Source organism: Phyllobates terribilis, unplaced genomic scaffold, assembly GCF_046119375.1.
Source record: "Phyllobates terribilis strain yellow unplaced genomic scaffold, ASM4611937v1 Scaffold_8__6_contigs__length_399053987, whole genome shotgun sequence".
NCBI classification, from domain to species: domain Eukaryota; kingdom Metazoa; phylum Chordata; class Amphibia; order Anura; family Dendrobatidae; genus Phyllobates; species Phyllobates terribilis.
This window is the reverse complement of record NW_027362768.1, coordinates 363,746,513-363,772,468: the sequence shown is the minus strand read 5'-3', so window position 1 is coordinate 363,772,468 and position 25,956 is coordinate 363,746,513. Positions and strand designations below refer to the sequence as shown.

At 45.0% G+C, this 25,956-nt stretch overlaps 1 protein-coding gene across 6 annotated transcripts; it reads right to left on the bottom strand.

Moving 5' to 3' along the window:
• Positions 1–4,555: 4,555 nt before the first annotated feature.
• BRPF1 (bromodomain and PHD finger containing 1) lies at positions 4,556–25,891 on the bottom strand. Of its 6 annotated transcripts, none has more exons than XM_073644798.1 (15): positions 25,596–25,891; positions 22,359–22,961; positions 20,633–21,592; positions 18,018–18,174; positions 16,517–16,612; positions 15,459–15,590; positions 15,215–15,361; positions 13,975–14,287; positions 13,504–13,821; positions 9,897–10,190; positions 9,477–9,618; positions 8,927–9,057; positions 8,163–8,284; positions 7,811–7,965; positions 4,556–6,193 (listed from the first exon to the last, which is right to left on the bottom strand). In XM_073644798.1, the coding sequence occupies exons 2-15, from the start codon at positions 22,949–22,951 to the stop codon at positions 6,010–6,012; spliced, it is 3,744 nt and encodes a 1,247-aa protein (XP_073500899.1). In that variant the 5' UTR covers positions 22,952–22,961; positions 25,596–25,891; the 3' UTR covers positions 4,556–6,009. The 6 variants fall into 6 exon arrangements, with proteins under 6 accessions (XP_073500899.1, XP_073500900.1, XP_073500901.1 ...); XM_073644799.1 differs by having other exon boundaries at positions 15,233–15,361; XM_073644800.1 differs by lacking the exon at positions 8,163–8,284 and having other exon boundaries at positions 6,054–6,193.
• Between the last annotated feature and the right edge of the window lie 65 nt (positions 25,892–25,956).

The following is a 25,956-nucleotide window of genomic DNA, read 5'->3' as shown; positions in this document are numbered from 1 at the left end:
AAATTATGTCCAATTTGCCTTTATTTGTTGCAGTTTTTTTTGTTATTAAAGGCAATGTGTCTTTTTCTTTTAGTTTAGTTGCATTGTAGCAATAAAATAATCATCAGACGTCCTATAAATCTAGTGTGCAGATACAACACCGGACTCCACTTTGCTCTCATCCGGCCATGCGTCCAATCATCGGATCTATTATTGATTATCGCAGGGATTAATGCGACAAGTATTTGTTAAAGGTTTGACTTTGGTTCCTGTGCAAGTCAGGGCTTGTGGAAATGGATTAACGCCGTGTAAAGACGACCTTGTACACAGAAGATGGAGCATTAGGCAAGAAAGAACTTATCGGACTGCTGTGCCCTCCCAGTGTCAGGAGGGGCTCATTCAACCATGGGCCGGGAATACATCAAGATCTGTATGCCACTCTGCTGTGTCACCAATAGGGGCGCCTGTCGTGTACCCCAATTCTAGCAGTATAACTCGAAAACACTTGACCCCGTAGCAAACTTTTAATTAGCCCCCCTTGTTAATTACCCCCAAGCAGCTGCAGAGTTCACCGCCCTCCTCCTTAGGGGAACGAAAGAGACTGAAGGTCACACGATGGTGACAATGGATCACTAATTAGCGAGTTACTCCAGAGTGATGGACGGAAAAACCTGTACAGAAACACATGACTGGAAGACGCGTCATCTGACTGCCAAGATCTGCAGCGTTGACCTAGTAGATCATTGTAAGATCCTCCAAAAGATTCCCCAAACTACTAGGATCAGGCAATGAGCAATCAAATTCTATTATTATTTCTGGCCATGGGTGCACAATAGCTATCCTATTTCTCATTTGGGAGAGCGTGAAAAATATATACAGTACAGACCAAAAGTTTAGACACACCTTCTCATTTAAAGATTTTTCTGTATTTTCCTGACTATGAAAATTGTACATTCACACTGAAGTCATCAAAACTATGAATTAACACATGAGGAATTATATACTTAACAAAAAAGTGTGAAACAACTGAAAATATGTCTTATATTCCAGGTTCTTCAAAGTAGCCGCCTTTTGCTTTGATGACTGCTTTGCACACTCTTGGCATTCTCTTGATGAGCTTCAAGAGGTAGTCACCGGAAATGGTCTTCCAACAATCTTGAAGGAGTTCCCAGACATGCTTAGCACTTGTTGGCACTTTTGCCTTCACTCTTCGGTCCAGCTCACCCCAAACCATCTCGATTGGGTTCAGGTCTGGTGACTGTGGAGTCCAGGTCATCTGGCGTAGCACCCCATCACTCTTCTTCTTGGTCAAATAGCTCTTACACAGCCTGGAGGTGTGTTTGGGGTCATTGTCCTGTTGAAAAATTAATGATGGTCCAACTAAACGCAAACCGGATGGAATAGCATGCTGCTGCAAGATGCTGTGGTAGCCATGCTGGTTCAGTATGCCTTCAATTTTGAATAAATCCCCAACAGTGTCACCAGCAAAGCACCCCCACACCATCACACCTCCTCCTCCATGCTTCACGGTGGGAACCAGGCATGTAGAGTCCATCCGTTCACCTTTTCTGTGTCGCACAAAGGCACGGTGGTTGGAACCAAAGATCTCAAATTTGGACTCATCAGACCACAGCACAGATTTCCACTGGTCTAATGTCCATTCCTTGTGTTTTTTAGCCCAAACAAGTCTCTTCTGCTTGTTGCCTGTCCTTAGCAGTGGTTTCCTAGCAGCTATTTTACCATGAAGGCCTGCTGCACAAAGTCTCCTCTTAACAGTAGTTGTAGAGATGTGTCTGCTGCTAGAACTCTGTGAGGCATTGACCTGGTCTCTAATCTGAGCTGCTGTTAACCTGGGATTTCTGAGGCTGGTGACTCGGATAAACTTATCCTCAGAAGCAGAGGTGACTCTTGGTCTTCCTTTCCTGGGGCGGTCCTCATGTGAGCCAGTTTCTTTGTAGCGCTTGCTGGTTTTTGCAACTGCACTTGGGGACACTTTCAAAGTTTGCCCAATTTTTCGTACTGACTGACCTTCATTTCTTAAAGTAATGATGGCCACTCGTTTTTCTTTACTTAGCTGCTTTTTTTCTTGCCATAATACAAATTCTAACTGTCTATTCAGTAGGACTATCAGCTGTGTATCCACCAGACTTCTGCACAACACAACTGATGGTCCCAACCCCATTTATAAGGCAAGAAATCCCACTTATTAAACCTGACAGGGCACACCTGTGAAGTGATGACCATTTCCGGTGACTACCTCTTGAAGCTCATCAAGAGAATGCCAAGAGTGTGCAAAGCAGTCATCAAAGCAAAAGGTGGCTACTGTGAAGAACCTAGAATATAAGACATATTTTCAGTTGTTTCACACTTTTTTGTTAAGTATATAATTCCACATGTGTTAATTCATAGTTTTGATGCCTTCAGTGTGAATGTACAATTTTCATAGTCCTGAAAATACAGAAAAATCTTTAAATGAGAAGGTGTGTCCAAACTTTTGGTCTGTACTGTATATTTTTTTTAAAAATGGGGCATGCTGACTTTTGCAACTATTTATACATGCAGAAATACATTTAAACTGTCTCCATCATAACAGATTACAATGTAGCGTGATCCGGTAGTCATGTCTGTAGACGATTAGAATGGACAGAGGCAAAAAAAAAAAGGAAAAAAGAAAATTACCTAATGGAGTACATGACTGTGGTATCAGTAACTACAGAAATCGGACGGATATTTTTAGTGTTTGCAAGTTTGATCAGATGCACATTAGTGATTCCAAAAGTATACACAACCTTTACACTACGCGTCTGACACTCCGTTATGGGCCTGGACCTCTTCCCCTGCAGGAGACGACTTCTTGTCTGCATGGCCAGGTACCGCAGCGACTCCGCTCCGCCAGGTACCGCAGCGACTCTGCGCCTTACCTGTGGCGCCCTTTCTATGCAGAGACCCAGCTGTAGGGGGGAGTGACTGAGCATGTGCGTCCACCAGCTCTGATCTCATTAAGTGGACATGCACATCGCTGCACGCTGTAACCACTAGGTGGCGCCATACTATACGTAAACGTTTTAATTCCGCACTAGATCATTTAACAGCATGTAAAAGGCAAATAAGTGTTACATTTTTTTTTTTTTTTAAATAGAGGGAATAACCATTTATAGGGATTATCCACCATGGGCCGTCCTTAGGATAGGTCATCAATATCAAATCAGTGGTGGTCCAACTTTCAATCAGCCATTTTGAGCTTCGGGGGGCGATGGGGAGCTGGTGGACGTTATCAAAGAACAGCCCAGCATAGTGGTCATTTTCAGATACTGCGGTTGAGCCTTCATTTACTTAATAGAGGCAAAGCTGCAGTAGCTGAGAACAGTCACTACGCTGGTGCGGCTGCCGCAGGAGATACAGGCATCTGATTTGTGGGGGTAGCACGTGTCAGACATCAATATCTAAGTAAATGACAACCCTTTTAATGTCCTGACAACCCCTTCTAGCATCAGGCACAGCCGTGTGCATGCAGCCGCTATGGAAGTACATGGTGGATGCCGCCATATGGTTGCATGATATCCATTTGTGTGAATCCGACTAACCTCAAATGCCGCACATCATACGAGTTCAATATGTTGCTAATCGGGTCTCAAAAAAACAAACAAAAAACACAACAGCATCAGCAGGGCTCTGACCAGGATCTATAATCAGAATCCCATTGTCATCAGCGCCCTCTGGTGTCAGAGCTCAGCATGACCACTGATAAGGATGCAGCGTCCGAGTCATTCTTGGTGTTTTTCGGTAGACATAGAGGACACCCGACAGCAGCTTCCACTTAAGAATCTGAATATTTAGGATATTGCCCGTCACGTGGTTCTTCAACAATCACATATTGTCTGATATCGCACTTTTCTATTATGACTGTTACTCACCGTATCCGAGCACAATCCTCATGTCAATCTTGGTATTTTCTCCCCGAATAAATAAGGGGTTCCTGGCACTGAGCAAAAATCCCACCTAACTAATGTTCACACGTTGCAATCGTGATTTTCTGAAATTAATGGGGAAAACGCAACACAATTCCATCGTGTGAACACGGCTTTATACTGCACAGTAACACCCTAATCAACAAGGTTAGAAAGAAGTGAATTGTGAAATGCATTAATGTCTAATGAGATGTGACAATTTCCTTCTATGATCAGAGGGGGGCAGCATCTTACCTTAGAACTCTTTATTGTTCCTTAGTTATTCCTCCTGGAAATACATGAGTAGATTAGTTGATTACCAAGATCATCCGCGTTGTCCCCACAATCGTTCTTAAGGATCCCATACGTAGTCCGAAATAAACAATATAGTTGGGACCGGCCGAGGATCCGATGACAAAGCCGTCTCGTGCGTATATCCAGTTTTATATAGTCCTCGGTGACCGGACGTCACATTATAGAGGGACATGCAATCTGATAATGATCACGTTATTAATCTTCATACATTTCCAGGAGGAATAACAGAGGAACATCAAACCGTAATCATTACTTCATAGGGAATAAAAGCATTTGACATGTCGGGAGGGCGAAGGTGAAGAAAACCAGTCAGCGAGAGTCGGCCCGGTCCATATAGACGGATTTATTTTCTAAGAACAATAAATTTTCCTCGCGAAATAAATACAAAACAGAAATACACGAGACGCAAGACATAAATCATACAAAAGAAACAACGGAAAAAAGGACAAAAAAAAAAAGAATAAAAAGGAGAAAAGGTTTCCAGGAGGTGGCAGCGCCCGCGTGTCGGGGCAGTACATGATATCTGGATTACGATACTTCCCTTCCTAATTCTACTGTGTAAAACCGTCAAGATATATGTTAAAAAATAAAATAAAAAATCCCCTCTTAATAAAATGGCGGCAAAATGTTTACAAATGAGAATCATTTACATTCTTCTCCATGTACATCATTTACATAGTAACGTATACTCGTGTGCTCCACGGACTGATCCAGATCACTGGGACTTGTGGGTCCGATAGTGCGAGGGGCAAGTGCCCTTTAAGGAAAGCGTGCACCCATGATGGCTGGACCAGAGCCCTGCGATCCTCCTGCTACCACTAACAGCTGACAGGTGGGGGCACGGGGGTCCGATTCCCTCTGAACTAACTCCAAGGATAGCTCCGCTACAAGCCCCGGACCGTTCCTTTAACTTGAACTGGTATAGTCACTCTTTGACGAGTCTGCTTTAATAAATTCCTAATAATTCTGGAGCCATTTTTTTCCACCCATCCCTCTGTTGTTCCTCTTGGAAATATATGAACTAATTGTGTTACTGGTTAGCGTTGCGTCCCTGCAGACTGGCACTGGTTTAAGGGAACTGGTAACACTCAATTCAGTCATTCATCATTTCCAGGAGGAATTAAGAGGAATGAACAAAAAAAAAAACAAACAAACCTGAATTTGTATTTGACAGTGAATACAAGCATTTACTAAAAACAGACATGTCCCCTTTAAATAACCATACTAAGGCCGGTGCCATATTTCACACATTCATGATTACGGACAGCAGATGAGCTGCATACATTTTGCAAAAAATATGGACGCTCTAATGAGAATTCGCTGACCCCCCCAAATTCATTCTTTGACTTCTTGCAAAAAATGGCTGATGGTAAAAAAATGAGGTGTTTAACCCGGCTGGATCGTCATCTTTCCACAAGACTGGAAGCAGATTTAATACCTCAGAAAGGAAGTCACAGTTCACATACAGCAGTCAACCATAAAAAAAGCCTCATCCATAAGAGCAGGTCGGTAGCAGACGGCTTGTGTTCAGATGATCAGCCAGCGACCATGACGCGCGTCCACTGGGGGTCCCAAAGGAGGCAGAAGGGGCTTCGTTTACATGGTCAGCTTTCTTCCTTGAGTCCCTCCGTTATGCTCCTTATATAAAAGGCGACGCACTTGAAGAAAACTTTTGAAATTACCATTATGTCTTCTTTTTTTTGCTCATTTTAATAGCAGCAAAATAGAAAAAACGATCAGAACGTGGAGGCCGGGGGAAGATCAGCGGCTAATCGCTCTCGCTGGTGTCGCTGCTTGGCGCCCCCTGGACCTTGTTGCGATGCTGAACGGCGCGGTCGTAGGCGATCTGCACGGACTTCCGAATGTTGGACTTCCTTCCTTCCAGCATCTTTTCCTTATCCAGCTCCCGATTCATCCCCAGAGGAACCAGCTTTGTTCTGGGAAGCCACTGCCTGAGAAGAAAGAGCGAATATATCACCGGCAGGACGGGACGTTATATCCGTGTGCAATGTATAGAAGAGAAAATACAGAATAAGCAGAATTTACTAGTGACATCCACATCACCTACAGAAAGAGACCCTTCTAAGGAGTTACATCCTCAGAGCTGCACTCACTATTCTGCTGGTGCAGTCACTGTGTACATACATTACTGATCCTGAGTTACATCCTGTATTATACTCCAGAGCTGCACTCACTATTCTGCTGGTGCAGTCACTGTGTACATACATTACATTATTGATCCTGAGTTACATCCTGTATTATACTCCAGAGCTGCACTCACTATTCTGCTGGTGGAGTCACTGTGTACATACATTACATTACTGATCCTGAGTTACATCCTATATTATATCCCAGAGCTGCACTCACTATTCTGCTGGTGCAGTCACTGTGTACATACATTACATTATTGATTCTGAGTTACATCCTGTATTATACTCCAGAGCTGCACTCACTATTCTGCTGGTGCAGTCACTGTGTACATACATTACATTACTGATCCTGTACTGATCCTGAGTTACATCCTGTATTATACTCCAGAGCTGCACTCACTATTCTGCTGGTGGAGTCACTGTGCACATACATTACATTACTGATTCTGTACTGATCCTGAGTTACATCCTGTATTATACTCCAGAGCTGCACTCACTATTCTGCTGGTGCAGTCACTGTGTACATACATTACATTACTGATCTTGAGTTACATCCTGTATTATACTCCAGAGCTGCACTCACTATTCTGCTGGTGCAGTCACTGTGTACATACATTACATTACTGATCCTGAGTTACATCCTGTATTATATTCCAGAGCTGCACTCACTATTCTGCTGGTGCAGTCACTGTGTACATACATTACATTACTGATCTTGAGTTACATCCTGTATTATACTCCAGAGCTGCACTCACTATTCTGCTGGTGCAGTCACTGTGTACATACATTACATTACTGATCCTGAGTTACATCCTGTATTATACTCCAGAGCTGCACTCACTATTCCGCTGGTGCAGTCACTGTGTACATACATTACATTACTGATCCTGAGTTACATCTTGTATTATACTCCAGAGCTGCACTCACTATTCTGCTGGTGCAGTCACTGTCTACATACATTACATTACTGATCCCGAGTTACATCCTGTATTATACTCCAGAGCTGCACTCACTATTCTGCTGGTGGAGTCACTGTGTACATACATTACATTACTGATCCTGAGTTACATCCTGTATTATACTCCAGAGCTGCACTCACTATTCTGCTGGTGCAGTCACTGTGTACATACATTACATTACTGATCCTGTACTGATCCGGAGTTACATCCTATATTATCCTCCAGAGCTGCACTCACTATTCTGCTGGTGCAGTCACTGTGTACATACATTACATTACTGATCCTGAGTTACATCCTGTATTATACCCCAGAGCTGCACTCACTATTCTGCTGGTGCAGTCACTGTGTACATACATTACATTACTGATCCTGTACTGATCCTGAGTTACATCCTGTATTATACCCCAGAGCTGCACTCATGATCCTACACGTCTGCCCACCCTCACAGGCGGTCACTTACCATGTACGTTTATTATCAAAAAACAGGACGAGGTAGAGATGTTCTTGTGCTTCTTGCGTCATTTGCTCGCCCAGCTTGAGTACATCTACGGGGGGCACAGGAATTGGGACGCCGTGGTGAAACACTCCGTCTCGGGGCATCTTTGGGTCGATAATCTAAAAGAAAGTAGAGCTGCGATGAAGTTTGTGTTGTTCTTTGCGGCCATCAGTGACATTTACTTCTAGACACACAGATGATTCATCTCCAGCAGATTGTATTTGGACCCATCGTGATCATTTGCAGATTACAATTAAATCCAAAACAGCTAAGAAGACAACATGGAAAAAATAACAGGGGAGGAACTGATGTCTACCAGAGCCGGATAGGAGGGGTATCCCCGACACTTGGCCCACACCAAGTCTAAGGCTTCTAGAGTGGAGTCTTCGTCTTCGGACAGCCACCCCGCCCCTCGTCCCTCCATTCCTTTGCGTACCACTATCAAACAACAGAAAAGGTCACAAGTCACAGGCCTGTCATACAGTGCGGCACAGATCCTAGCGTGTGATACAGCGACGTCGGCAGCCATGACGTGGACAATATTCACGAGAAAGAGGGCGCTCCGAGCTAAATCGTAATGAAAAGCATCGTCCTGATCAGACGCTGAGTTCTCGGGAATAGCGAGTCGTCCAAGTAATGGCTGCTTACATTTTGATGCAACTTTAAAAATGTAATAAGAGAAAAAGAAATGAAAAAGTTTAAAAAAAAGTTTTAAAAAGAACTTTATTATTTCTTTCACTCTAAGGAAAAGAGGGGGATGTTCATCTCTTTACACAGAGATAAAAGTGGAGAAACGTTACGATCTAAACGTAGCCTCCACAGCCAATATGAGACCTGCCATCTCTGCGGAAAACATGATTTATGAACTGTGCGTTTCCCCCTTTATCACCTCATTTTATCAGGCGACTTATACGCCAAGATGTGATGTTAGAGACCAGACTGGGTGGGCCAAGTGCTTCTACAAAGCTCGAAATTTGGTATGTAAATAGAATAAAATATCGGGAAGTGGCTATATTGCTGGGCACTATATGGGTAACATTTTGTTCCCCCCATATTGAATAATTGCAGTCGGTTACTTACAGCCGTGTCCTACTCGGCTTCCTATGGAATACGATTCGTTTTCGGTGCCCGACGTGTCCTCGCTGCTATAGTCGTGGTAATTCTCTCTGGAGAACGATGACTTTCCCCGTCCTTGCTTAGAGGGAGTTGTGCTGGGAGAGAAAAAAAAAATAAGAACGGTGTCAAGAGAGGAGTTAATACAACTACTGCCCCCAATCCCAGGTCCGGCGCCCCCCTTCCATCGTCTGTTGGGTATGAAGAAGACTACACACAGGTCTGTAACAAACTTGTGCAGAAGCTGCATATACAAAGTAGAGATTTTTTGCAAAACTTGTTTTTTTTTTTTTCCTGTATGAGAAAGGAAACAAGAGGCTGGATAGGTCAGGGGGATTAACAGGACCACCCAAAGTGAGGACATCCTGGTCAATCACTGGCCCCAGCGCTGGGTTAGGATGTGATCAATTCTGGTCCTGTCGGAGTTCACGAGGGATTTAATAGCAAGTTTATTTTATAAAGGTCTCTGTGCCACCCCCGTCACCAAAAGTTTAGCTGTTTAATAAACGTGCATTACCTGGTTCTGTCAGAGGCGGCGCTGCTGCTGCTGGTCGTGCTGGATTCAGAGTCTGAGCTGCTGCGGGGAAGATTACAGTCAGTGCGGTAGATTAAAAAACTTTTCTTCACCTGTTGGTTGCTGAAGCCATTTGTGGGTAAATCTTAAAAAAGTAAAAAAATAAAATAAAATAAAAAGAAAGATGCATTGAAAGCAACAAAGCGAATTTTCACAATAAAGAGAACTTCATAGTCTGTATCCCCACAGATAACATCTTCCCTTTAACACAAACTGAAGTAAGTGGTGACCCCCAAGTAGTTTCCTCAGGTCTCCTATTTCAGCAGTATTTTATTGCTAGGTCATAGACAAAAGGGGAAAAAAAAAAAAAAAAGAGACCCCCATTCTGCAGGAACTGCAGCCCCCCCTCCCCGAACTACTCACCTATAGACGCGTCGTCTGCCGACTTGTCGCTGTCGCTCTCGCTGTCGGAGCTCGATGTAGGACGGGGACTTCGCACCCTTTTCCGCTGCCTCTGGGACCCCCCCATAATGGAGAGCTGAGGGGGTCCGATCGGACTGCTGATTTTCCCTGACGCCAGTTGGTTATCCCTGTTCTTGGGAGGCCTCCCTGGTCTCTTTGGAGGTCCCGCAGTTTTGGGATTCTTCTTTGAGAAAAGAACAGAAGTCCTTCTACCAACTTCATGTGCAGGAGTGGAAGAAGTGTTTGGGCCAAGTCCTGAGAGAGGGATAAAGAGAGACAGGTAGAGACAGCGAAGGACGAGAGAGAGTGATGTTCAAAAGGTGGAGAAGAACGGGAAAAGGACGAGACAAAAAAAAAAGGAGGAGGAGAAGGAAGGAAGAGTGTTTATTTTCTCTGGACAATACAATAGGAACAGCCTAATAAGAAATAAAAAAAATCTGGAGAGTCGTTCACCGATGAAGCACTGAAAGACAGAACTCCTTCCTGCACACGAAACACAAAAACGCCAAAATCGGAAGTTTTAGATAAACACGCTTTATTGAAAAAATAATAATAAAAAAAGTTCCAAAAAGTACAGTGCTCAATACAATGATAGAAAAAAAAATGCGCAAAAACAGCGATACAAAGACGATGAAAAAACAACGAGCAGACATGACATGTTCAGTATGTATGGAGACGATCCTGGGGAACGCTCATTCTGACATATTACACATATATAGGGTGGGCCATTTATATGGATACACCTAAATTAAATGGGAATGGTTGGTGATATCAACTTCCTGTTTGTGGCACATTAGTATATGGGTGGGGGAAAACTTTTCCAAATGGGTGGTGACCATGGCGGCCATTTTGGATCCAACTTTATTTTTTTCAATGGGAAGAGGGTCATGTGACACATCAAACTTATTGAGAATTTCATAAGAAAAACAATGGTGTGCTTGGTTTTAACGTAACTTTATTCTTTCATTAGTTTTTTACAAGTTTCTGACCACTTATAAATTGTGTTCAAAGTGCTGCCCATAGTGTTGGATTGTCAATGCCGCCCTCTTCTCCCACTCTTGACACATTGATAGCAACACCGCAGAAGAAATGCCAGCACAGGCTTCCAGTATCCGTTGTTTCAGATGCTGCACATCTCGTATCTTGATGGTATGGTGTGGTATATGGGGTACAAAGATAGTGGGGCCATTCTTCATCAATGGAAACCTCAATGCCACTGGATATCTGAAATTGCTCCATGATGATGTGTTGCCCTCTTTATGCACTGAAGATGGCACGTTCCCTGAGTTTTTCCAACAAGATGGTCACCACCACATTATGGGTGTCAGGTCCGAGCATTCCTACATGAACAGTTTCCTGGAAAGTGGATTGGCCGTCGTGGGCCAGTTAAATGGCCACCAAGGTCCCCCGATCTGACCCCCTTAGACTTTTACCTTTGGGGTCATCTGAAGGCAATTGTCTATGCTGTGAAGATACGAGATGTGCAGCATCTGAAACAACGGATACTGGAAGCCTGTGCTGGCATTTCTTCTGCGGTGTTGCTATCAGTGTGTCAAGAGTGGGAGAAGAGGGCGGCATTGACAATCCAACACAATGGGCAGCACTTTGAACACATTTTATAAGTGGTCATAAACTTGTAAAAAACGCATGAAAGAATAAAGTTACGTTAAAACCAAGCACACCATTGTTTTTCTTATGAAATGCTCAATAAGTTTGATGTGTCACATGACCCTCTTCCCATTGAAAAAAATAAAGTTGGATCCAAAATGGCCGCCATGGTCACCACCCATCTGGAAAAGTTTTCCTCCTCCTATATACTAATGTGCCACAAACAGGAAGTTGATATGTTGATATCACCAACCATTCCCATTTAATTTAGGTGTATCCATAAATTACACCCAAATAAATATATATATATATATATATATATATATATATATATATATATATATATATATATATATATATATATATATAGCCACATCAGTTTAAGCTTTCATTATATGGCAGAACCCAGGTGTCAGGGAACTGCAGTGAACCCCATAAGGTGAATGCAGCGGGGTCCGGCAGCGCTAAATTGGAGGTGATGCCCCTTCATTCTCAGGATCAGTCTGGCTCCCAGGTGTTGGACCCCCTTACCAATAAAGTCATGGCCTATCCCAACAACATGCAATCACTTTACCAGATGGGACCCCAACACTCAGCAGAGCAGCCCGTTTACTGCAGTACCTAACACAGCAACGAGTACAAATAAGTGCCGACATGTAGTCACTGCTGTAAACTGATTTACAAAAAAAATGAAATAAAAAAAAAAATTCTGCAACTTTTTAACATGCTATGTTTTTCTTTCCTCGCCATCTCCGCTTGCTGCCAGTGAGTGGAGAGTTTTTATTTTTTTTTTTACTGGCATATAAAAAGTCCTGAACTCACTCGTAATTTGCTACCATGTACCTGGGCTACTCGATCCAGGCTGCGGATTATAAATGAGAAAATATTTCTATTCACTGACTGCATGCATAAGAAAGTTGCAAAACTTTTCATCAGAGAAATGCAAAACTTAAAATTCAAAAACTGGAAGACATGACATAATGTCACCCACGACTGAGCAAACTTTTTTTTTACCCTCCAGAGCCGCGTGCTCACAACCTACATATCACTGCAACGGCTGCACCACAGGGAAGATATCCGTTCTGCCCCGATCTCGTCAGGCTTGACGCCCCGCGGTGAGACTTGGGGCAGTAGGGAGTAGTAGTCGTGGGAGAACAATTTACTTCAGTAGTATTATCAGATGTGACTGCTGCAAACTTTATTAAATACAGGAAAAAAATAAATAAAAGTACACTCTGAGCATCCTCATCTCCGGGAGAATAAAGGTGTCTTAGCACTGGGATTGCTCACAAGTTGCAACTAATTGCACAGTAAAAAAAAAAAGATTAATTCTATACATTCAATGAGCATCTTGTAAGGTGCCCATAGTTCAGTGTGCGTACCCTTCAAAGTAATGTACGGCAGAGATTTATGTCCTCCTCTCCCACAACAGGAAAAACTGGTATTTCTCCCTAATAGTTTGCAGCTTAAAAAAGAAACCGTCCAAGTAAAACTGGAACCCACAGTGCAGGTCCTGAAGGTCCGAGCCCGACAACCGGACATGGGAGCCATGCTCTGTCTGACAACTAGTGATGTAAGGAATGGATGACCACCCTATAAAAGCAGTTTTCTGCATTGTGCATTGACAACCGCTGTAATGTCAGGGGGGACACGGTGACTTTATGAAGAGATATCGGACCCTGGTAAATAGTGGCGAAGCCCTCGAAAAGGCCTGAGTAGTGTAAGAAGATCCCACAAGGTATTTTACATTGCATGATCTACCCTATGCAACATACACAGCAGCATAAAAAGAAAAGGGCATAGCTATGGGAAAAAAAATTGCTGCAAAAATATAAAATAAAGTGCCGTAGTAGAATACCATACACACACACACGATTGTAAACAGATGTGGAAACCATACAGAGCTGCAGAAGAGGCCCCTGCTGCAATCAGAAAGCAGTCAACTAACACAGGTTAGTACCTTTCCCCGTCTCCTGACTGCTGCTCTCTTCTGCAGCACTGTCCGTCTGTCCATCCTTCTCGGAAGGGCCACGTAATGGCAAGTTGCCTCTCCCAGCTGAGCCGTGGCGCTCCATGGCTCCGTCCCTTCTGGACTCTTGCTGGTAAGACATCTTGCGGCGGATGGACGTAATCTCTTTTCGGATCGTCTTGGCCCGGCGCGCTCTTCCGATGCTTTGCTTGCCGGTATTGACCTCGTCCAGACGGGCCAGCTGGATTTTAAGCTGCTCTTCCAGAGAGAGAGGTCTGCGGTTGTCGGAGGGAGGCGTTCTTTCAATGCCTAGTGAAGATGTAACGTAAACCAAAATTTTTCATGAACCGACAATATTCAAGGAAAAAAAAAAACCCTGCACAAAACCAATATAGACAGAGCATGCTTTTTTTTTTTTTTTCTAGGAGCTGGATAAAATCCTCTCTCGGTGGCACAACTCACCGGCTTCTTTGCCGTGCCGTGCCAGCTCATTTCCCATGCCGACCTGGGGCAAGTGCATGCCGGTCTCAAAGTCGATGCCGATCTTCTCCGCCTGGCGTCGAGCCTGTCTGATGATTGCCGCACCTTGCTCCCGCAGACGGACGGCGGACCGGTAGAAGCTGGTGTCTTTAGCGTTGTACTTGATGCTGTTGTTGACGATAAGGTTGAAGTCGTCCTCGAACTGATCAAAGTTTTGGTAGCGGAGCGCTTCAAGGTTGGCTTTCATCGTCTGAAAATCCATGGGCTTCTTGATGTGTTCAAGGTAGTCCGGGACCTTTGAAGAAAGAAGAAAAAAAAAAAAAAGCCAAAGGCTAAAAGTAAAGAAGCCGCTGAGAGCATGAGAAGATTATGCAACTTACTGCCGATTTCTGCATTACCGGGATGAATTACATAAATTGGATAGAAATACTCTGCACGATGGTGCTGACGGCAGAGAGTATATACATCCAAGCACTATGCAATAATAATAAGATCCAGCACGAGATGTCAGACCTGTAAGACCATCGCAACTAGGAAGGAAGAGACTCTCTATTGTAGGAAATGGGGAGACGCTTGGAAATTGATTGCTTCCAGGGTTAACTCCCTATATGCCTGAGCTGATGAGCATTGCAGTATTTTTTCCTCTCAGGTCGCACTCCACCGCGAATGTCCACTCAGCCACTGATTGGCTGCAGTGGTGTCCAGCCTCAGCCAGCGATTAGTCACGGGATCAGGTTTCCCGACAATTTTGCGCTTTTTTCCCCCTCCATTTCCATTAATAATTTTGCACCGTTTGCCTTCTGTAGCCTCTTTGTGCCCTTGTCTGTTGCAGAATGAGTTACCTGAGAATCATTCAGTGAGCTCATTTAGACTTACAACTGCTCAAGTGAATAATTCTTATCTGATTTTTTTCTGAACTCCTCGTAGGACAATTTATGACCACAACAAAGTTAAATGTGCAGGTTAAAAGCCAAAAAAACGGTGCAAAATTTTTAATGAAACCCAATAGTAAAAATTTATTTTCAGCCAGAAATTAACCAAAAAGTGTCCCCCAAAAGATGGACAACCACTTTTGTATATAACTAGACAGAAGTCCCCCCATGCATTATCTCCGCACATACATAGCGGAGGTCTTTAATAGTTCCAAATACAATTCTCTGCCAAGCAGGCGTCCCCCACCCCCGGGCACGTACAGACAATGCTTAGGAGATCGGCTTCTTACTTCGTACAGTTCTGTTACCTCAGACAGAGGGACCGGCTTGGTAAATCTATTGCTGGCGTCTTTCTCCTGTAATATCTCTAGCGTCTTCCTCAGGAGAATAAGAAATGGAGTTAGTTGGACCTCGAGAGCCAACTGCTGGATCTTAATCTGTAACGGAGACAAGAAAAAGACATAAAATGAAACGGCGGGAGAAAAGGCGAGGACGAGGCAGCACGGATCAAGGGACGCGACGTCGGATCGTTACCGTCTCTCTCTTCATCTTCTCTCGCTTGCGTATTAATTCTACAAGAAGACGTGCCCGCTCCAGGTCGTGCCGGAGACGCTGCCAAGACTTTAATTGTTCTTTCAGCATCCAGTTTTTATCCGTGGGGTCTTTCTGTTGAAAGATAAACTGCGTTAAAAAATAAAAATGCAGGTATGTCTACATTGCTAAATGGGGGAATATCACAGGCACCAATTTCCTAACATAAACCCCAGAAAAGTTGTATCCCTTCATTAGAGCTATAAATATGAGATTTCCTATATATACACACAGACATATCGCAGCCTCTGGAGCTTTCCTGGCTTGGGCCAAAGTATGAAGTTATCCCCTATAGATCGGGGACAACTCAGGATGTCTGGAGGGGGTGGACATCTCCAACAAACCCCCAGAGACCCCGATAAATGGAAGTGCGGAGTACGGTTCTCCTCCACACACGCTCCACCTCCTGTCCGTTCCGACGCAGCTCTGCAGAGCCCCCTTTTTGGGATCATTGGGGGTCCCGGTGGTTGAATGCTTATCTGTCAGTAAAGGATCCTATCAAATATCCAATCTCTATTGATAACCTGCTTTATTCTCCTCCTTCACTGCACTCGGATTTTCTACAAGTCTTCAACTCCTCACGAGGCGAAAGGTAATGAAAAGTTGTGCGGCTCTCTACTCGTCACTTACAAGAGCTCTGCTTGTTGTCAGGGAATAAAAACATCGTTTACACCCAGAGACTGATACCCTGTCCTGACGTCAGATTCAGGTTTGGTTTTTTGGGGGGGCTTTTCAGCCTTAGGATACAAACAAGAATAATCTCATTCACTAGATATATGAAGGACGGCATATGAAGGACAGCAGATTACTTTGTACAGGATTATTATTGATAGGACTTGTCGTGACACAGTATCACTAAACATTTATGGCAGAAGTCGACAACCATGGTAACTCCAGCTGTGGAAACACTACAACTCCCAGCATTCCTGGCCTGTACTATACATAGAGCACATATATGAGGGGTCAGTGCCATCACCGTGGTGCAGCCACCTTATAATCACCTTCATTGTCTGGTCCCCCTTCTCATCGTTTGATTTCGGCACTGCCCCCGGGTGAACAGAGAGATCGTCCGACTTTGGTATTTTCCACTTCATCTCCTATTGGGAGAGTAAATGATTTTATTATCTGATCCGCTCTACATAAGGGTGGGATGTATACAGCAATGTACAGCTCTGGTGATATGCAGATACTATAATGGATGCACGGCGGCCGTCGCCTTTATCTGCCCCGACAACCAGAACACACTGTCAGGTTCTCATTTCCAGGATATTTATGGCATAACTGGCTCCTTCCAGAAATCTCAAAGATTTCAATGGATGGAGGTGAATGGAGGCACAAGTAAATGGTCACATATAAGCAGAAATGGCCCCAGGAGCCCTGTGACGTGCCGCGGTCAGAACAAGGCCAGGAGCATTGGATGGAGAGATCCGTGCATTTGTGGCCACCTCTCCGCTGACGTTTATTGACATATCCGGTTGATATGCCATAAGTGTACGAGATGGGAACACTCCTTTAAAATCAATGAGGACAGTGGCGGCCATAACCCCCCTTCCTCCAAAGAGGTGGCCATTAGGGTTTATTTTAAGTATGGGCCATAATACTTGGGATGGGTCTTTCCCCATAAAATTGAAAACAAATTAAAAATCCCCAGTAAATAAACATTTTTTTTAGTAGTCATCTATTAGGCTGGCATTAAATCTGCCCACAGGGTTTAGCACGCAGTTTTCCCAGGTTGCGGAGCCATGATACCAGTAGTTCGCCGCCTGACCACAATGGTGACATGTAAACTGACATGGGAGAGTCACCATCGGATCGCTGCGGAAAACAAAATGCCAGTGTATATATTTTTCAGGTGTTTGGATTTTTTTTTATCCCAGAAGCCGAATAACTACTTTTAATTTTTCAGAAAACTAGGAAAGCCAAGTGACACTCAGCTTTCCTGGGAACAGATATAACCAGCGAACAGCTAGATCTAATATGCAACAATCCAACAGAAGAGGACAACTCCATGATATAATAATAATTAATTATTATTATATTATTATACATTATAATATTATATAACAGAAGAGGACAACTCCATTAAATAATTACTACTATTATTATTAATAATATTATTATTATACATTATAATATTATATAATATTTTACTTTTTTTTTTTATTATTATACATTTATGTTTTATTATTATTATATATTTAATTATATAAACAAAAATTTATTCAAACTTGCAATCGCCCCGGCAGGTGCTGCAACAGGAGCAGGAAAATAAAAAGGGAGAATTAGCCGCAAATGGCAAAAAAAAAAAAAAAATCACAAAACAGCTTTAGGAGTGTGCCAGCCCGGGCAGCGGCTGCCCATCAGACATTGCTGTAGAATGACAGTGGGGGTGTTAAGACACAATTACAGTCAGTCGTACTACGCGTCACTTGCAGGGTCTCGCTTTTCAGATTCTTGTCAACTGCTGCAAAATGCAATTAAAACACCATACTGCTTTCTGACCTGTTCGCAGTTCCTTTGTGACTGTAGGTGCGTCTGTAGGCGGCGTAGCAGGGGCACACCGTTGCGGGATTGTCGCTTTAATGTCCAGTAGCTGTGCAGCCTCTGCATGAACTGGCTCTTCCTCTGGATGGTCAGGCAATTCGTGATCTTACTGAGTCTGGAAAGGAAAATCAGGCAGATGTTAGCGATGGAGCAGGAACCAAAGTCTCCGTCAGCAGGCGGGTGCTATAGATCCAGCCTACAACGTGAAGGGCTACAAGAACCAGACACACTGAAACCACCCAGGGCACAATCTCAGAGCCGTTCTACATATCTGGTCTATCTGATGCCCCTTGGCTCTTCTGAACCGATTCTGTGTGACCGGGTCCCACGGCGGCTGGATGTTCCCTGTTCACACCACAGCTACATAAACTTTTTAGCCGCCGTTCTTGAGCAATGAGTTCTGCTCCTATTGAAGCAAATGAGAGCAGAGCTGCCGTACCTGGGAACGGCCATTATACAGTGTACGGACCCTGCCAGTCGATCTGTGGTGGTGCCGGACCCCCACAGTCCAACAGTGATAGACTCAATTTAGCGCTTTAATTAGTCCAGGTCAGACGGTCTCCCCATCCATCCTCTCAGGCCTTTCATAAACGTGGGGGACATTGTACAAGGTGGCAGCCATTATATAAGAGCAGACAGAGCACACGTGGGGACGGCCGTTTGGCTCCGAGCACAATCTGCCAGAGACGTTCGCTCCTTGCTATGTCGCTCAGCAAGTTTACAGGGGGATGCACATGGAAAGAGATGGAGCTGCTTGTACTAAAACAATCTTTTATTTATTTATTTTTCTTATTGTCATAAAGGAAAAAAAAATGTAATTAATGACCGCTTTATAAATAAATGATGCTACAACAGGTGCTGGAGAAGAGGACGCACCGCAGAGTGAGAAATGTCACCGCACCATACATGAATAATGGAAAACGCTTTTTTATTTCGGGAGTAGAGAGAAAAGACATCTGGCAGTAAATAGTTAAGTGATATTTTCCATAATAGTCGTCATGACAAATCACTACAGCGGAGCCTTTAATGTAGTAAAGCTTCCTACAAGTGGTTTCTACGGAAACAGATTGACTATTTGGAGGATAGGTGGGAGGGAAAAGAGGGGAGGAAAAAGAGGAAAAGAGGGGAGGAAAAAGAGGAAAAGAGGGGAGGAAAAAGAGGAAAAGAGGGGAGGAAAAAGAGGAAAAGAGGGGAGGAAAAAGAGGAAAAGAGGGGAGGAAAAAGAGGAAAAGAGGGGAGGAAAAAGAGGAAAAGAGGGGAGGAAAAAGAGGAAAAGAGGGGAGGAAAAAGAGGAAAAGAGGGGAGGAAAAAGAGGAAAAGAGGGGAGGAAAAAGAGGAAAAGAGGGGAGGAAAAAGAGGAAAAGAGGGGAGGAAAAAGAGGAAAAGAGGGGAGGAAAAAGAGGAAAAGAGGGGAGGAAAAAGAGGAAAAGAGGGGAGGAAAAAGAGGAAAAGAGGGGAGGAAAAAGAGGAAAAGAGGGGAGGAAAAAGAGGAAAAGAGGGGAGGAAAAAGAGGAAAAAGAGGAAAAGAGGGGAGGAAAAAGAGGAAAAGAGGGGAGGAAAAAGAGGAAAAGAGGGGAGGAAAAAGAGGAAAAGAGGGGAGGGAAAAGAGGAAAAGGGAAAAGAGGAAAAGGGAAAAGAGGAAAAGGGAAAAGAGGAAAAGGGAAAAGAGGAAAAGGGAAAAGAGGAAAAGGGAAAAGAGGAAAAGGGGGGAGGGAAAAGGGGGGAGGGAAAAGAGGAAAAGGGGGGAGGGAAAAGAGGAAAAGGGGGGAGGGAAAAGAGGAAAAGGGGGGAGGGAAAAGGGGGGAGGGAAAAGAGGAAAAGAGGGGAGGGAAAAGAGGAAAAGAGGGGAGGGAAAAGAGGAAAAGAGGGGAGGGAAAAGAGGAAAAGAGGGGAGGGAAAAGAGGAAAAGAGGGGAGGGAAAAGAGGAAAAGGGAAAAGAGGAAAAGGGGGGAGGGAAAAGGGGGGGAGGGAAAAGGGGGGGAGGGAAAAGGGGGGGAGGGAAAAGGGGGGAGGGAAAAGGGGGGAGGGAAAAGAGGAAAAGAGGGGAGGGAAAAGAGGAAAAGAGGGGAGGGAAAAGAGGAAAAGAGGGGAGGGAAAAGAGGAAAAGAGGGGAGGGAAAAGAGGAAAAGAGGGGAGGGAAAAGGGGGGAGGGAAAAGGGGGGAGGGAAAAGGGGGGAGGGAAAAGGGGGGAGGGAAAAGGGGGGAGGGAAAAGGGGGGAGGGAAAAGAGGAAAAGGGGGGAGGAAAAAGAGGAAAGGGGGAGGGAAAAGAGGAAAAGGGGGAGGGAAAAGAGGAAAAGGGGGAGGGAAAAGAGGAAAAGGGGGAGGGAAAAGAGAAAAAAAAATCTTGATTTTAAATTTATACATTGTATACACTGGATGAATAGGAAATAAAGGTCTGGAAATTTATAAGCAGTTTTCCCATCATAGTACACGGCGGGTGTCGGGGGACGACTGCACCGAGGGGGACCCTGCACGGCAGGTGTCGGGAAGGATGAAAAGCCAAATGGACATTGATTAGGCAAATTATGCCTGACTGACAAAAACCAAGTTTAGCTTGCAATAACGCATTTACCTGTGTGGGGGAATGCAGGGAACGGAGACAACTGGGGCTGCAGCTCTTTTTTCTGCAAGGATTTTCCGGGCTTTTTTCATTTTAATCCTTGATTTGGCTTTTGCCTTTTTCACTTTTTCCGAACTCCAAACTTTCCCCTCTTCTTCTTCCTCGTCGTCTTCCTCCTCCCCTTCACTATGGGAGAGGGCAGGGAGTTTACAGACGGAGCCGGGGGGTGTGTGGATGTCGCAGTAGGCCGTTTTGCGTACGCTGAAGGACGTGCCGTTGGCTCCTGTTTCCCGCACAGGTTCCATCTTCATGTAGAGTCCAGCCTGCTGAGCACACGTAACATGGAAGGCCGTGTAACAGTTCGCCTTGTGACACTGTATACAAGCTCCCGAGCCGCGCTGTTTGCAGATGTAGCACGTCAGTTTCCAGCGGGCCGGCGGGATATGTTCAATGCTGTCTATTGGTTCGAGGAAGACAGTGTTCGCAAAACAAACCTCAGGGATCCAGAGGGCGCAGACCACGTGGGCCCAGCGGCTGTCATCTGTCTGCTTAAATGCACCTCCCTTGTTCGGGCAGAGCGCACAATCTACGGCTCTGGATGGCGACTGGAGACACCTCCTGCAGAGCCACTGTCCCTCCGGGATGTAAGGCACCCCATAGCACTCCTGGTGCACAGCCAAGTTACACATGTCACAAAACAAGATCACATTGCTGTTCTGACATTCCCCATCGTTGCAGATACAGCACACAGCGTCCTCATCTATTAACGCGTTTGGGTCCCCTTTGTTATGGCTCTCGAAATAAGACTCCTTTTCCAGTCGGTCCATTAGGTACTCAAAGATCTCCTGTGGGATGGAGTTTACTCCTTCGGCCTTTCGTCGTTCATTCATGATGTCGAGCCAGATATAATCTTCTTCATCCATGTCATACTCCACTTCCTCATCCAGCTCCTCTGCAGACTTCTCGATGTACCTTAAAAACGAGATAAAAAAAATAGCTAAAAATCAAAACGATCAAGATTTCTCCAACCAGGAAAAAAAAAACTACTACAGCAAAATATAAATGCACTAAAAGACTTAGATTATAGTTATTGCATCTTAAAATAAATTGTAATATTACTAGGAAACTATGCAAGGAGGATCTTAAAATATTTCTAGGAGCCAATGATTCTACAAGTGGTAAATCTGTAGAAGAGAGTTTGGAAATAACACAAAAAACGGCGGAATAAGCAAAACTAGTGCAGTTATGGAAATGGTTGCATCAATTCCTGCAACTTCCATCGACTACAATTAAGAAAACACCAAACACACAGAGCCACCAGTCCATTCAACCACCACCCAGATGTAGCCGTCACCTCACATTGTGGATGAAAGGTTGGGAAAATCCTGTGGAAATGCCACAGATTTCACTGGCGGGAAAACGCTCTTTAAAAGGTAGAACCCATCAATGAACTTTATGGTCTATCCAAAGGAGCGGTGATTACTTGTGGATCAGTGGGGGCCCCAAACTCCAACCGATCCCAAGAACAGGGATTTGATGCCCGTGCACGATCGATACTGCTCCATTCATCCTATATGAACCTGGTAAACATTGTCGAGTACAACGCAGGCCAATAGAGAAGAAATGGAGCTGTGGTGAGAATGTACGGTAATATCTTAGTGAAATAAAGCTTCGAAGCTAATGAAGAAACCAACGTATCAACTTAGGGTATGGGAAATAATGAAGGTTTTGCAGTTACCTGTAATAAGAGGAAGGACGAGCCGGAGCATCTGGCGTGTCCTGGTCCAGTTCCCGGTAGATAACCTCAGGAAGTTTTGGGGTGGTACCTGTGGACGAGCTGTGGTGATGATTGAAGTCCTTTCTTTTGTCCTTATTCTTATGTTTTCCAGATTTCGGAGTTGCTGTCGGAGTCTCGTTGTTTTCTTTATTGCTCCCATTCTCGGGCGCCTCCTCTGGAACATCATCGTCTTCTGAAACTACATCCAGATTGTCCATGATACTTATCCGATGCACCCGTCCGTGCAGCTCCACTTCAACTAGCCGCTGGGCTTGTGCGTAGGTCATCACCTCTCGGTTGGGCGACTGGGAAAGTTCGGAGTGAGTAGGCGACTGCTTGTTGGCGGAGCGAGGCTGTCGGCCCTTCTTTTTGGATCTTCTGATGGGGGTCTGCTGTTGGAGTGGTGGGTTGTCATGGTCGTAATGGTAGAGGTGGTACTCAATCCCACTGTAGCTTTTATAGATCCTTCTGCAGGTTTCTACTGGACATTCATAAGGAGGCTTGGTGGCCCTCAAATTGTGGCAAAATGTCTTGACATCAAAGTCCACACCCATTATGTTACATCTGCAATGAAAAATAGAACAAGATAAAATACATAAATGTCTGATAGGTGAGGGTCTCAGAGGTGAAGGGGGTCACCCGTGAGGCAGCTGTGCCACGTCCATAGAAGTTACTGAGGAGTACAAGCAGACGCACATATAACTCTAACCTTTCATCGTTTCCCTGCTGTCTTAAGTGGCTCAGGGGGCCCCATTTTCCATATAAGTGAGACCTATATACATCAAAGTTGACATTGGTTGAGCAAAGTCTCTCAACTACTGCATGAGTGAGCAGATAGTGGTGCACGGGCTCAGACTTTATGTGTGCACGCTCATGCAGGAGCACAAGTGGCAAGTCTTTTGCTTGATCGTTGGGGATCTCAGGACATGGACGCCCACTGATCTGACCTAGGTGCCCTGTGTCTTATTTAGGACATGTATGTCATTATAGACAAGATATGCTAAAATAATTCAATAGACGCGAATCCTGGTGCCATCCTGATAAGGGAGCCCAGCTACATGGACAGTGCCCGGCTGCATCACTCCATTCATTTTTTAAAGAAAGCTCCAAAATTTGCCAAACAAGAACACTTGGTAATTTTTGGAGCTCCCAAAAACAAGGATTAAAGAGAGCAACGTGTGCAGTCACTGCTCCATTCCTGACAAACAGACCACAGACAGATGAGGGTCCTAGCGATGGAGCCCACTTCTATCAGACATTTATAGCATATAGACCATTGTCATGAGCAGATACTAAATGCAAATTCAAAACTCCAGACCCTTTCTCTCCTTAAATGTGAATGTCCACTCAAGTCTTATAAAAAAAAAAAGAGAAATGGTGGTCTAAACATAATAAACACACCTACCAGACCCCCGCCGCTCCTCCATACTGCTGCCAGTGGGTCCATTTTAAAAGGCATCTTATGTGGACAATCCTTTTAATCAGTCATGAAATACCAAAGGAATGTTTTTTTCGGGACCAAAAGGGCATGTTCACATGTTGTGTTTTTGCCATGAGAAAAAAAAAAAGCAGCACCAGCAAAGCGAATGAGATTGTGGAAATCTTATGCCGATTATTTTTTCCTTGCAGATTTGAAGCCGTTTCTTTCACCCATTCAAATGAATGAGGAAAAAAAAACGCATGGAAAAAAGCAGATATTTTACCTAACGTTTTTCTGACCAACCTTCTAGTATTTGCAGCAGAAAAATATTCTGTGTGCAAATACCCTAAAGTGGTTTATTAGCCGACAGTCCTACTTATGAGGTTATGAAAACAGATGGACTTTGGGTAAACATGGCGGCAGTCGTTCCTTAATGTAAAAACTGTGACAGGGGTCGTCCGATGATGGAAAAAGTTCTTCAATGTTTTAAATCTTAAATCAGTGCTTACAAGCTCAGTAGAAAGAGAGCTTAGAAGCACTGTGCATGATATGCTTTCTGCCAGTGGTGGTCGGTTTCCAAGGCAACGAACTGTAATATATACATACACACACACACACGTGTGTATGTATGTATATACACCACGTGTATGTCTGTATCTTGCACAGGAGCACATGTGTGACCATTGCTCTGCTCCAGCGGGGCCCCTTATTCTTGGAATAGGTGGGGCCCCGGTGATCATACAATCCCGTGCATAGGTAATAATAGATTATAGTCCAATTCAGAAAACATTTCCTGATATGTACAGTTCATTGCAACCTCCCAAAAACCTGTTCTTTACTCACCCACCCGTTAGCTTGCTGCAGCCAATCACCAAGCTCAGCCCTTGTAGATGGCACAAGCCACTGAGCTCAGTAACTGGCAGCAACGACACCAAGTTATGGATACTGGGAGCAGCAACAGAACCTGGGAAGGGTGAGGAAAGCATTTTTTGCGAGGGGAGCTTTGTGAAAGAGGATAACTCTTTTCTCTCAATCCTGCAGCAATGACATCATGCCAATCTCAGACCCCCCGGAGAGGGAGGCCACCAGGTCTTGTGACCGCTGCATCCAATCACAGAGCCCCCTGGAGAGGGAGGCCACCCGGTCACGTGACCGCTGCATCCAATCACAGACCCCCCTGGAGAGGGAGGCCACCCGGTCACGTGACTGCTGCATCCAATCACAGACCCCCCTGGAGAGGGAGGCCACCCGGTCACGTGACTGCTGCATCCAATCACAGACCCCCCTGGAGAGGGAGGCCACCCGGTCACATGACTGCTGCATCCAATCACAGACCCCCCTGGAGAGGGAGGCCACCCGGTCACGTGACTGCTGCATCCAATCACAGACCCCCCTGGAGAGGGAGGCCACCCGGTCACGTGACTGCTGCATCCAATCACAGACCCCTGGAGAGGGAGGCCACCCGGTCATGTGACTGCTGCATCCAATCACAGACCCCTGAGAGGGAGGCCACCCGGTCACATGACTGCTGCATCCAATCACAGACCCCCGAGAGGGAGGCCACCCGGTCACATGACTACTGCATCCAATCACAGACCCCTGGAGAGGGAGGTCAGATGTCAATATTTAAACATCACCGGTAAGGTCCGCGATTGGCTGCAGCGGTCACAGAACTGATGGACGTGATGTAATTTGATTTTATAGAATCTCTGTACAATCCCTTTAATTGGACATAGGGGAGGACTGCGGCCATGAGGGGAAGGGGCACAGACACTTACCCAGCTGTGTGTCATCTCCTGTCACTGCAGAAGTCTACACCGGAGCGGCCTGGAGGCTCCGGTACCAGGAACGGACGACTAGGCCCCGAGTCCGGGCTCTCGGTTGCGGGGTGTGGCCGCTCCCGCGGAGGGGCTCCTCATGCACCACCAGGTCTATCCGGGGCCGCCTACACGATGTCCGGGGCAGTCAGAGGCCGGCACCGAGCCCGGGACGCTCCTTCCGAGCCGCGGGAAACAATGGAGTCTCCTCAGGGAGCAGCGGCCCTGCCCGTGTAAACTCAGCCCCTCACAGCGCCACGCGCGGCAGATTCGTCTCCTCCCCTTATAATATAAACTGCCTAAAAAAAAAAAAAATCTGTGT